At 37.0% G+C, this 14479-nt stretch overlaps 1 protein-coding gene across 1 annotated transcript in view; it reads right to left on the minus strand.

Moving 5' to 3' along the window:
* Positions 1–3348: 3348 nt before the first annotated feature.
* Positions 3349–14479, minus strand: part of GRPR (gastrin releasing peptide receptor) — a 32793-nt gene continuing 21662 nt past the window's right edge. Inside the window, exons 2-3 of the mRNA XM_032226077.1 lie at positions 8103–8454; positions 3349–5485 (exon numbers count right to left, since the gene is read on the minus strand). Of these exons, the coding sequence (XP_032081968.1) occupies positions 5081–5485; positions 8103–8454 (757 nt within the window). The 3' untranslated portion in view covers positions 3349–5080. The remainder of the gene's footprint in view (positions 5486–8102; positions 8455–14479) is intronic.

The raw sequence follows: 14479 nt of genomic DNA on the forward strand, positions 1-14479 counted from the left end.
TAATTTTAAAAGTTTCTTCCAACATATAAATAACAAGAAAAAAAAATCAAGGAAACAGTCCGTCTAAGAACATACTAGAAAAGATAATTTAAAAAATACAGATCTGCAAACATCTAGAAACAAGTAAAGTAATAACTAGCAGTCAGTATGGGTTTGTTAAAAACAGATCATACCAAACCAATCTTATTTCATTTTTCAACATAGTGACTAAATTAGTAGACCAGGGAAATACTGTGGACATAATAGACTTCAGCAAGGTTTTCAACAAAGTAGACCACAACATATCTAAACTAGAAAAAAGTGAGATAGATAGCCTCACCACAAGATGGATATATAAATGGCTGACAAACTATACTCAATGAGTAGTTCTTAATGGGTCTACATCTACAGAGAAGGTTCCATCTTAGGCCCAATACTCTTCAATATCTTCATAAACGGATTAGATGAGGGAATAGGAGGATTTACCAAATTTGCAGATGATACTAAGCTGGCAGGAATAGCCAACACTCTAGATGATAGGCTCAAGATCCAGATGGATCTTGGCAGATTTGAACACTGGGCCCAATATAACAAAATGAAATTTAATGTAGAAAAAGTAAAGCCTTACACTTAGAAAAGAAAAACCAAAAGTACAAATATAGACTGGGTGAAATCAGGCTTAATAGCAGTAACTGTAAGAGGGATCTTGGAGTCTTAGTGGCCAACCAATTAAATATGAGCCAGTAGTGTGCAGCGGCAGCCAAAAAAGTCAATGTAATTCTAAGTTGCATTAACAGAGGGATACAATCAAGATCAAGTGAGGTACTAATAACACTCTATAAAGTAAAACCATACCTACAATACTGCTTCCAGTTTTGGTAACTACACTATACAAAAGACTAGAAAAATGCAGAGAAGAGCAATCAGGATGATTAGGGGACTGGAGACTAAACATATGAAGAACGGTTACAGGAATTGGGCACGGCTAGTCTAGTGAAGAGAAGACCAGGGGAGACATGATAGCAGTGTTCCAATATTTGAAGGGGCTGCCACAGAGAGGAAGGGATCAAGCTATTTTCCAAGGCACCTGAAGTCCAGACAAGGAATAATGGGATGGAACTGATCAAGGAGAGATTCAACCTAGAAATAAGGAGAAATTTCTGGCAGTGAGAATAATCAATCAATGGAACAGCTTGCCTTTGGAAGTTGTGGGAGCTTCATCACTGGAGGCTTTCAAGAAGAGATTGGACTGCCATTTGTCATAAACGTGTAGGATCTCCTGCTTGGGCAGGGAGTTGGACTAGATGATCTACAAAGTCCCTTCCAACTCTGTTTATCTGTATATTAGAAAAGACTAAATGTGCTCACTCTTTCAACATGGAAGTTTCTCTGCCTTTGAATAAAATACCATTCTCTAAAAAGGGATATATAGTATGTGTGTCTTTCACTTCTGTCTTCAAAAAGAATTCAGAACAGGCATGTAGAATAGATGATGGTAATCTCCATATCTTGGTAGTTTACAAATTTAGACTTGTCTAGTCTCCTATGTTTATATAGCGCACACTTCCCATTTCTAGTGCTAAACAGCTGATTGTAAGTTCCCTGACCTTTGAAATGACAATTCATGCAGAGTTTTATAGCTGCATTTATTTATGAGTGAGCAATTTGGAAGGAAAGGTACTTACCTTGTGATAAAGATGCTGGCAAAATTGTAATGGAAGATCATTCCAGATGTACAATATTTGATTATGTGGCTACAATAGTATAGGTTTCAGTTTGGCTCATTTTATTCTACACTGCTACGGCAAAGGAGTCTTTGTTTAAAAAAATAGCTATTAAAGCCTTGATCTTTGTAACTGTGATTTTTTTCTATTCTTATTAATTTGTTTTTAGAATAATTCCCTGAAGTAACTTTATGTACATAGATTAGATTAGATTAGAGGTTTATTTATATGCCGCCCTTTTCCCTGGGGGGACTCAGGGCGGCTCACAATCCTTTTTTTTAGATTAGATTAGAGGTTTATTATATGCCGCCCTTTTCCCTGGGGGGACTCAGGGCGGCTCAAGCCATAGGTTTGGTTTGTTCTATAGCACCTATGTCTGCTACTTATTGCTTTAAAAATAACATGAGATCTAAGTAGGAATTTAATGTAACTTAATGAATATTGAAGTCAAGCTCAGTGATGATGTCTTCATGATCCATGGTTAGTGAAGCAGTTTTTTACCACTTTCTTCCATGAATCTGTGAGGTTCTGATATTGTTGACTTTCAATTCCCAACGTTCCTTTAGGAAACATGATTTACTGTGGTTCCATAACATCTGGAGGACCAGTTTGTTTACACAATGTGCTTGTAATTGATTTGAAAAAATACCAAGCACCTTTCTTTAGCATTTAGGTATTGCTTTGTTAAAGCTTTTGTAAGAGTCAGTTTGGTCTAGTGGATTAAGCTAGAAAGCAGAAGACCATGAGTTCATGCTCCTCTTAGCCATGAAAGCCAACTGGGTGACTCTAGGGTAGTCACTCTCTTTCAGCCCAACCCAGCTCACAGGGTTGTTGTTGTGGGGAAAATTGGAGGAGGGTATTAGGTATGTTCACCATCTTGAGTTATTTGTAAAAATAATAAAGGCAGGATTGAAGTAATAAAATAAAGCCAATATTTACTTGTTTTAATGTTTAGTAATCCACCTAATCAGAAACCAGAATGTAAAGGGAAACAGCATTCCAAAAAGTAGGGATGATGCTAGGACAAAACCTAATTTTATTTATATTTCAATTAATTTTCATTTTCATTTAGTATAATTGTTCTGCCATCCCATATTTATGCATTTTCTTTTTCTGTTACATTCAAAATTATAACATGGTACTATTTTGGAAGTCTTGTTAGTGCTTTTTCCTCAGGGCTGATCTGCCCCTAGAGAATCAAACTGAGAACAAGACAAGCTTTAAGCTAGCTATTCTCCATCATGTTTCATCCTTTTTATTAGAATACATGCCAGATGTTAAAAATGTTTTCACCATTGCAAAATCTGGAATTTCTATTTGTTTTGAATCTATTAATATCAAAACATTTGAACTGTATTACTTATATCATCAGGAAGTATAATGCTGCAGAAGAAGAAAAATGGTCGAGATTTTAGCAGTGATCACTTACATCATTACGATAGTCTATTTTGAAAATGTAAGGAAAATGTGGAGATTCCTTTTACATTTGTTCACCATAACAAAACATTATAGAGCACGTATGACTTATGTTGACAACGTTGATGCATGGGCTAAAGGAATTTTATAAAAACTTGGTGACATTTGGAGAAATCAGTGCTTCACTCTCCATGCACTCCACCCCACATATGGTAAATGCATACACCTGTAAACATAATGAAGCTTACATTTATTGAAATGGCACCACTTTCCACATTCAAATTATATACAATATACTTTTTCAGTCAGATGTGGCAAGGTAGTGAGACAAACCCCAGTAAACTTAATTTTCTTTACACCTTTTAAAAACACCATGAATTAATACTGCCTGAAAAATCACTGGGAACACCAAGTTGACAAAGTTCTTGAAAATGAACATATCAAGATCCTGTGGAACTTTTGGGTCCAAGCAGACAGACATATGGCCCACAACATGCCTGACATCACTATTGTGGAAAAGAAAAAAAAGTCTGGTTCTTTGATATTGCAATACCAATAATGCACAAACTGAACAGAAACAGCCAGAAAAAAAATGATATATTGCGATTTGCAAATTGGAGTTGAGTGATTGTGGTGGAAGAAATCAACGGCTGTGCCAATAGCAGTAGGAGTCCTTGGAGCAATACCCACAGGGTTGCTCAGATACATGGAAATTTTGAACTTATTAGACCTGAATATTTTGACTTTGCAGAAAACCACCCTACTTGGAACTGCCTATATACTCAGACATTATCTTAACAGCTCTTAGGTATGTGGTTAGGACTTGAATTGTTTTTATCAGTCCCAGACTGTAAATCGAAGACTACATAATAATAGTAATACTCTTCCACTTAGTTACATGACTCTAAGCATGTTTCAATGTGTTTCTTTTGAAGAAATTGTGGGGTTTTTTTTAGCAATCTGGCTTACTTTTACAGAAAGCAAAGAACCATGAATGTATGTTCTTAAGCTTGAATGTAGACAAATAGTGATTCTATTATTTTATCAATAGAAACTGAGAGACTTTGTAAAAATCTAAGATATCAGCCCAAGGGAGTAGAAAAATCTCATGCTGTACACATTTATCTGTTAACTGAATGCTAGTGCATGGCATTGTTCTGCCTTGGCCTTTCAAGTTCTTCAGTTTGTCCTGAAGCTCCACCTGAACTTCCACTTAAAAAAAGATAATTTAAATACCGATGGTGTAATAGACTTGGGGAAGATAAGAAGAAAAGTTCAGAAGGGAATAATAAAACTGGGTTTGCACTGAATCCTGTGCTTGTTTTTGTACATCACAGAAAATCCAGTGAGGGACAGGCTCATTCCAGCAATAAATAAAGTCCAAGCTTCATATATCAAAAATAACTTCTCTAAAATTATTTTTCTTTCATTAAGGCCCCTGCCTTTGTTTGAGTTTAGAGCAGTGTTTCCCAACCTTGGTCCCTTGAAGTTGTATGGACTTCAGCCTCCAGAATTCCCAGCCAATCATGCTGGCTGGGGACTTCTGGGAGTTGAAGTCCACACATCTTCAAAGGACCAAAGTTGGGAAACACCATGCTAGACCACCCTTTATCTAACAGATGTCCTCCAAATATGTTTTAATTCCAAATTTCAGAAATCCTGGCTTGTATGGGAATGGCAGATGTTGCAGTCCCTTCACATCTGCAAAGCATCAGTCTAGAAAATATGATCCACACCATGTGAATGAAAGTGGACCAGCATGTTATAATACAAAATCATAAAAACAAAATGCAGGTATGGACAGCCCTTTAACTCTGCATTATTATTTTTCTTGCACACTACCTAATTCTTGGTCTGATCACAGACCCATTTCTTTATGTACATACTGGTATGTACATTTGTTGCTGACTACATACAAATAGGCAGCAATAGTTAGTAAGCTCTTGCAATGAGTATTAATTTCATGCATACTGTGCATTTTCTTCATGACAGTTGTGGTTGCCATTAATAAAACTGAAGGTGACCATGGACTGCTGGTTGGTGCTCTTGAAAGATGTAATCCGGGTGGTGCTTCTGGCTGTACTCTGGGATCGAATGAGAAGACGGGTTTTATAACAAGATAACTGGTGATTAAACTGTTTCCGAAAACTTTTGCTGAGCAAGTACAAGGCAAAAGGGTTTATGCAAGAGTTAATAAATGCCAATATTCGAGCACAAAGAGAAGTGATAAAGTGCAGGACAGACGTATCCACTTCTGAATAATGGTACGACCGATATAAGTAGATGATATGGTTAGGGAGCCAACAGAAAGCAAAGATACAGACAAAAACTAGCACTGTCTTGGCGAGGCGTTTCCGAGATTCCATCTGAAAAGAAAAAAGAGGTATTAGTTCAACAATACCAAAGATAAGATGGAACCCTATGTTTAGTTTTAGTTATCTAGACAGTAATACCTGGATGCTCATGCTGACTTCCAGTTCTCTTGTCATTCATTTATTTTCTTAAAGAATGGTTTTTCTTTTGAAATTGGTCATTCTAAATAATACTCATGCTCTGCATCCCTGATTACAGCCATTTGAAGTCTCATCCAAGTACTAATGTTCTATAGGAATATGACTTTTATCTCCTTTGTATTTTAGGACCAGATTGTAGTGTAATTACGTAGACAGAGGCCTACATAATCTGACCCAGGGTACGTTTTGAAGTTAGTGCTCCATCTTTATGCTTGCTACTTGATACATGAGAAGCAGCCATGTTTCTGCATTAAATCTCATGTGCTACAAGACCAGATTTTGACCCTCATAACAGTCACTTATTGGCCACTATTATACAGTATACAAGCTTTACTGTAAGGGGCAGGGGAACTATACTTCAGCATGTTTAGTGATGGCAGTCTTTGTTTCAACCTGATACAAACTAGGCATTACACCAAATCATAATATGATTTAGTATTTTTTCCACCTATGTTTAGAGGTTCTTGTGTGGTGGCAGCTTACCTAGTCAGTAGGTTCGCAAGTGTGTTTCCGTAATGAAAACAATTACACAATTTGTGGAAAAAAACCCATAGTCATTTACAATGTATAAGTCCTTGCTACCTGTTTCCCATATACAGTATGCTTTCCTGAAGTCAAGCATTTGAAACTATTTTTACAGTTTTTATAATATTTATAGGCATCACGAGCAATTACTGTTACAAATGGTTCTACCCTTGCCCTGTATCTACTCAGGTATATATGATATCATGCAACCATGATCACTTTGATTTTCATCTCCCTCTTATTTTAATCTGGCATTCTTTTGTTCAAAGTTGTATTTCCTACTTGCCTTTATATACTGCATTGTCTTGAACAAAAGAATGCTATTGGAGATGAGGTCAGCACAGAATACTAAAGAGATTTCCTCATAGCAATTCAGAGTCACCGTTTGTAAAACTCTCCTTTGTCCTTTTAAACTGAGATATAATATTTTCTTCTGTTAGCCTCAGAGATATAACTATTTTTGAAAATGGTCCTATATGAGAGGAAGTATTGCATACAATTATGAATAAAACAACGCCTAATGCCTAATATGGTGTGTAACATAACAACAAAAGTGCAATGTGCAAGAGAGACCTAACTCTTTCTCATTACACCATAATCAAATCAGCCTCTTCTCTTAATGCAAGAAGTATTAACAGGAGTGTCAAACTGGGGGCCTGTGGACCAGATACGTCACACGCAGGCCACGCCCACCTCAGATCTGTGAATAGGAAAAACATCATGAAATGTCACGTGACAGCAACATGACGTGGTGAGTTTGACACCCATGTTTTAGATATGATGAGGAATAAGCTCATGTAGCTATGAAGAAATGAGCAAAATGGGGGAACAACCTCCCGTTGAAAGCTTAGTGAATACAGTAGTGAGTTGATGCTTTTGACTTATGTGCACTTTCTCCCTTAACCAACACCAGCAGTCAGAAGCAGCTGATTAAAGAATTAGAAACATTTTTAATTTTTTTAAGAAGGCCCAAAATAGGTAGGAAAACAAAACCTGGTAGCGATTAACCAATCATAGGTAGGAATAACAACATAGACAATCCTGGATTTTGTAGTTTTCTTTTTAATTAAAGCCTACATGAAGCTATGGAATAATAGGTCAACATACTTCCAGTCTGGAGTCAGAATAAGTAAGAACACAGTAACTAAAATAAATACAAATAAAATACTATTATAAGATGTTCCAATCCCAGCATATCATACAAATGGTAGCACAGAACTGGGTGACTTGTAAGGTTATTTTTTGAGGTTTTGTCTGAGACTAATAGCATAAATAGAAATTGCACTCCCTACCTGGAAATTTCTTCAGGACAAGATACATCTTCTATTCTGCTATCTCTAGGTACTGCAATGTCTACTATTCAGACATTTTTGTCTATCTTGTCAACAATTGTTAAGACTGGACTTTTGTGTGGCAGGTGCTTATCTGCTTCAATTCTGAAGTGCCACAGTTCTTTTGCTTCTTCTTGTTTTTCTCAATTATATTAGTTGCAGCTTTCATGTGGGAAGGAAGAAGATAAATGACTAATGTATCCATTTTTTCATTCAATTTCCATATTAGTATTCTTGGGGGTTGGAAGAAACCCAGGATAGCACTATGAGAAATACATGTCAACTGGACATGTAATGCAGAACTAACCTAAAGCATCCCAAATGGGTGAAAATCAAGCATAAGAAGCATAATGTGGTAAAACTCTATATCCATTCTTTGTTCCAGACTTGTGCCCTGAAGATAGGACATAGCCTTCACCAAAATGATGTCATCCCAATGTGTTGATGGTTGTCTATGCTGTCTGGAATAGTTCAGCCCCAGTAGAGCTGAATAAACTATTCTGAATATCTGGATACAGCACACAGTTTTATGCTAAACTTTCTTCAGTTTGGAGTCGTGTAATTTTGATAGTGGGTATGTATGTATATGTCCTTGTAAATCAAACATCACATACCTGCTTTCTAACCTGAATGGTTCCTTCTACTGGTAGATTGTAAGCACTCCGAATCAGATTTTTTGCAATGAAATAATAATATACTGAAATAACAGACAGGGGGATTACATAAAAGATGAGAAAGGAAGCCATGGAGTGAATTTTTGGATGCAATTCATTGGTAAGCGGGTAAGGTGTGCAACTAATAAATGTTTTATTAGCACCCTTGTCATAGAAATGATGCAAGTCTGAAAACACAGCCTCTGGAATGGCAAGCAGCATGGAGAAAATCCAGATTGTAGTGGCTTTCAAACAAATCTTCAGCAGGGCATGTGAAGCTTGGATGTCCATTGGTCTCACTATGGCTTTATACCTAAAGACAAGATAAAGAGTTCTGTTATTGACCAAATCAGAGGATGTTTACTAGGACAGAATCATTTTGAGTAGTGCTTTTTTTGTAAAATGTGTACAACTTTTTTTTTGGATGGTGGTGGTGGTGATTCCTTAAATATTAAAGCAGGATTGCACCTTCTGCTGCATTTTTCCATCCTAGGCACTGAATCTACAGTATATTGAATTGTAGTATCTCTTTTGTTGAACATGAATGAATAGTTGTTTATTTACAAAGACACTAAATCTTCTATGGAAACTGCAGAAGTCAAACTAGAGCTAATGATGGGATTCAACAATTAAATAAAAATTGCAGAAAACTCTTGAGCTGTAAGTATAAACAGGGAGAGTTAATCCTTTTCTTTGCCATAATCAATCTTTATTGAAAGGAAAGCATCTACCTTGCCAGTGCACATTTTGTTCTGTCTGCATATGATAGTTTAGATGGTGTCTATTTCCAAACCACAGAAATAAATGTTTATTCTTGTTTTTGATTTCCCATAGCTGATATTACATATTGCTAAGTGTGCATATTTATTCTATGTATGGTTAATTTTGGAGCTGTGTTTAACATCAACATATGCCAGCTAATGCTTACCTTTTGTTTCGCACCCAGTTTCCTTCCATGTTTCTTTGAATTACAATACCACAGACTGCATTGTAAATGTTGTTTCCTCAATTATGTAAAATTACTTACTTAATTACTGGACGTTTTGTGAAAAAGGTAAGCTTCATTGACAAATGAAGCAATTTGTTCAACAAAATTTTCCAGTATTTATTTATCAATTCAGATTGATGCAAAAAGATTTGCTTTGGGAAATACAGGGAGTTTCAGGTAAATTGTCATGGTTGAATTGCACTTATGTCATTATGACATAGCCAAAGGTTTGATGTAATATTCTCCAGCAATCTTCAGTTTCCTAGTTTTCCACACTTCAATTAAATTCCAGTGGAAGGCCTGGGGCTTTTTAATATATCAACACTACAGTTACTGCCAAAGGGGAGATCCACTATCCATGTTTTCCGCTCACAAATTTGGTACAGAATATTGAAAAGATTTTTTTGTGTGTTCAGAATTAATTTAGAACTATGGGTAATAGCCTGAGACCAAACAGAAAGAAGTCTATTTGTCAATTTTGCTCTTAATGCTACTATTATACTTTTGGTAGATCTGTGTATTGAATGGTTATGATAAATATTTTCAACACTCAAGGTTGGAAATTTATTTTTTTTCTTCACAAACTGATAAAACCCTACATGGCTATCATGCTCACAATTGTTAATCAATGACATTGATGTTTTGAGACCAAACAGAAAGAAGCCTATTTCTCTATTTCGCTCTTAATGCTATTGTCATATTTTTGGTACAGCCATGTATCTAATGGTTATGATAACTATTTTCATCATTTGAGTCTGGAATCTATTCTTTTTCTTGATAACACACTACATGGCTATTATGCACACAATTGTTAATCAATGACACATAGTGCTTCAAAATGTAGTTTTCAAGCAATGTGACCACAAACACCTAGTGCTGTTAAATCTGTTCACTAGGCAAGCAGTATGTCATAATGAAATTTGCCATGCACTATATAAAAATGCATTGCTACAGGATTCAAGGTAGCTAATGTATGTCAAAATGAAGCTATGAAGTTGAAACATGTCTGTGTGAAGGACATCTTGGTCAATGTCAAACCACAGACTGATTTATGTTTGTTCTAGATGGCCATTCTTTGATAAGAAAAAGCAATATTCCAAAAGCAATATTTTTTAAATGAATGTCAGTGGAAAGTTAATCAATCCTGTTGATCAATAGCTTATAAAAGGCTTATCTGTGTCTTAATATTGCTCACTTTGATTATTCCAGAATTTTAGTAAATAAAATCATGAAACAACTCAGCTAGATATATTTTTAGAAGATATACAATGAAAATAACTTTAAAATTATTTAAAATACAGGTAGTCCTCGACATATGACCACAACTGAGCCCAACATTTCTGTTGCTAACTAAGACATTTGTTAAATGAGTTTTGCCCCATTTTATGATTTTTCTTGCCATAGTTAAGTGAATCTGGCTTCCCCATTAACTTTGCTTGTCAGAAGATCACAAAAGGAAATCACATGACCCTGGGACATTGCAATTGTCATATATATGAATCAGTTGCCAAGCATTTGAATTTTGAACATATGAATTACAGGGATGCTCCAATGGTCATAACTGTAAAAAACACTCTTAAGTCACTTTTTTCAGTGCTGTCATAACTGTGAATGGTCACTAATCAAACTGTTGTAAGTCAAGGAGTAGCTGTAAGGTCCTTCTTATTAGAAAAAGAATATCCTTCTGCCCCATCACTAAAGTAAAAAGAGAACATGACTAAATGGGAAAAAAAATTGAGAGAAAAGAATGACTGAGGCAACATGATAGCAGTATTCCAGTATTTGAGAGATTGTCACAAAAAGGAGGGGTCAACTTATTTTTCAAAGCACCAAAGGAAAGGACAAGAAACAATGGATGGAAAGTAATCAAGGGTAGAAGCAACCTGGAGTTAAGAAGAAACTTGCTAGCAGTGAGGACAATTAACTAATGGAACAGGTTGCCTTCAGAAGTTGTGGATGCTTCCTCACTGGAGGTTTTAAAGAAAAGATTGGACAGTCACTTGTCTGAAATGATGAAATGATGCTTGAGCAGAAGGTTGGACCAGAGTTGGACTAGCTCTGTTTTGATTGATTTAAAAACAATGGCTATTATTTATATGTATATATATTAAATAGCAACCTCTGGAGTAAGAGTAATCTTGTAATCTGAGGATTGGTAGAACATGGGTGCAAACTGAAAGTTATGAGATGTATATGCAGATATCTATTTATGCAGTTCTTTAAAAATAATTTAAAAATAAGATTTAAAAATAAGATGCCAATATTCCTGGGAAGCAGAACTCCTAAAATAGAAATCTCTACCCACAATCCCCACTACAGGCTGAACCTCAGCTATTTTTATTTATTTTTTTGCTTTGTATCAGCTCATGACTTCTTTTCTCTTTCAGGAGCAGCCTTATTCTTGCCTCTGTTTCTTCTTCAGGTTGATTTAAAAATGTGAAGAAGAAACAGAGGCAAGAATAATGTAGCAACTGGATGATCTCCCACCAAATGAAAATAATAAGCTTTTATATCCATAACAATGATACAGTGTATTTACAGCAGGATATCTGTATCTGCATACCCCAGGACTTATTACAACCTGCTTTCTAATGAATCTTAGATCTATGTCTGAGTGATGTCAATGAGTAGATTGAAAATAGTGGAAGAAAAGCAGCTAGTGGAACTCCTCGTGAACTCTCACTTAACAAGATGTTAGTATTCATTCAGGGATGGGAACTATGGCCCCCTTTATGACCTGTGGACTTCAATTCCAGCCATGCTGGTTCAGGAATCCTGGGAGTTGAAGCCCACAGGTCATAAAGGATCCATATTTCCCCATCCTGGCCTGGTTTTATATGAACATTCCAGATTACTTTAGAAAATATCATTTCTTTTCCTAAAATGAAATAGAAATATCAGCTGTGGCAAAAATTTTCATTTACTTAGTCTAATATGGTCTAAATGAGAGGTGGAATTTTCCATTTGCAGGATTTTCCTGACTTTAGCTATGCAGTTATAGCACTCTCATTCTCTCAAATACATACTCTTACATGCACAAACACACACATACACAATAAAGGTGATAGAATTGGGTTTTATCATATGTAATTGCTATTGTCACATTTAAATTAGTCTTAGGAACTCAAACTTCGCAATTAGTTGTAATCCTATCCCATCTACTAGTTTGATTTCTTCTGATTGATAGCTTCTTTTCAGGTTTTTATTCAGGGATCAGGGGTAGGTTTTAACCAGTACGGATCGGTATGGCCATACCAGATAGTGAAATTTAGCCAGGGATGTGCAGTCACTAGAGGCAAGGGAGGCGTGGCCTCACCAGTCATGAGGAAAAGGAAAGAATTTTAAAGATTTTTTTTTTAAATAATTAAAGCCAAGGTAGTTGCTGCCAGATTCACAGTGACTTGGAACAATGCTTTGTGTTAACCATAGGAGGAGGCCAGAGAACTAGGGGCCTTTTTTGCATAAGGATTTTTTCGCCTTTTAAGAGTTAAGCAAGGGTTAACAAGCAAAAAATTCCCTATGCAAATGAGGCACGTGTTCTCTCGCCTCCTGTAGAGGGCATTTTTAGAGGCTTTTTAGAGTTCTCTGGGAGCAACTAGCTCAGTCTGACAGAACTCTGGCCTTTCATGAGGGCAGGGCAGGCAGAAGAGTTGAAATCGTCTCTGAAACAGCTGGAAAAGGTGCGTATGTGGGGAGGGGGGAGGAATTCAAAAAGTTTGATCAGAAGGCAGCAGGGGAAGGGGGGGTATGGCAGAGGAGCTGCTTTCAAGCCTTTGGAAAATATATCCAATCCAACTTCTATGTTTGTGTTTGAGAGTGAGTGAGTGAGTGAGAGAGGGATCCAATTTCTCTGTGTGCATGTGTCTGTTTGAGAGAGGGGGGAGGGAGGGAGAGAGGGAGGAAGGAGGGGGAGGGAGAAGAAAAAGAATGGGAAAACTTATTTTGCAAGGTGGAAAAATGCTGTCGCTTTAAATCAGAACTGAGCATGCCTGGCTGTGGAATTCTGGGAGTTGAAGTCCACAGGTCTAAAAAGTGCCTCACCAGCCCTAAAGCTGACTGCACCTCACTGAATTTAGGGTGCCTTCCCGTACTCGTTGGTCAGATTCACAGTGACTTGGAACAATGCTTTGTGTTAACCATAGGAGGAGGTCTATTGTTCTATATACAGTGTATACCGTATATACCCGAGTATAGGCCGACCCAAATATAAGCCGAGGCACCTAATTTTACCACAAAAAACTGGAAAAGTTATTGACTCGAGTATAAGCCTAGGGTGGGAAATGCAGCAGCTACCGGTAAATTTCAAAAATAAAAAATCAGTGTTATTTGAAACTCAAAGTTATGTTTATTCAAGGGACCCGCTTAATTAAAGTGTTCTATAATATCAGTATGACTTATAATACTGCAAGTCTGCAATATTAAAATACTTGTATAGGGGATCCCCGGGATCCCCCGAAGAGATCAAATCACAACCAGTATGCCACCTTCTTGGTATATTGTTTTTATTTTCATTGAGTTTTTAAAAATGAGCATTATTTCATCCTTTTTTTCTTTATGTTTGATTGGTATCTGCAATTTGTGTTAATTCTGTTCATACATATAATATAAATGAAAAACCCAGCTCTCTTAAAAAATATTTTAAGTTCTTTCTGGTGCTCCCTTTTAGAATTGGCCAACTAATATTTCTGTTCGCCCAACTAATGCCAGGCAGAGTTAACTGAAAAAGTAATTTTTCATGAAAGGACATTTTCCTAGGATTTTAATTGTTCTTACTGTCAGATTTCTCCTTATTTCCAGCTTGAGTCTCCTTCTGACAAGTTTCCATTGCTTCTTGTCCTGTCCTCAGGTGCTATTGCTGCTGCCTCCTCCTCCTCCTCCAACAGCACCAGCACATTTGCTGCCCAGCGCTGCGGCTGAGGTGAAGCCGCCAAAGCTCCCGCTGGCGCCCTCGCAGTGTTGGGCGGATATCCGGCAGTGCTGTTGGAGGAGGAGGAGGCGAACCAGCCTGCCATCGCCGGCCACCGCCAGCCCCGCCGCTCTTCCCGCCCCCTTCCAAGCCCCACAGTCCAGCGGACGGAGCAGAAGCAGCCCAGGGGCTTCGCTGCCGCTCCCCGCATTTTCTGGACGGGGATCCCTTGGAGAGGGGATTCCTTCCTTGGTTAGCAAGTACAATATTACCAGAGAAGAAACCTTTAAAAAAAAAAACAACCTCTTTTTAAAAGCATAGTAGCCTTTATTGTCATTGTACATCATGTATACAACAAAATTGGTTTTAGCCTCACTGGTGCAATCCATGAGAAAAATATACAAACAACATCAATAGTATAAAGAATAATCCAAACTCCTTGGA

Source organism: Thamnophis elegans, chromosome 11, assembly GCF_009769535.1.
Source record: "Thamnophis elegans isolate rThaEle1 chromosome 11, rThaEle1.pri, whole genome shotgun sequence".
In the NCBI taxonomy this organism is placed as follows: Eukaryota; Metazoa; Chordata; class Lepidosauria; order Squamata; family Colubridae; genus Thamnophis; species Thamnophis elegans.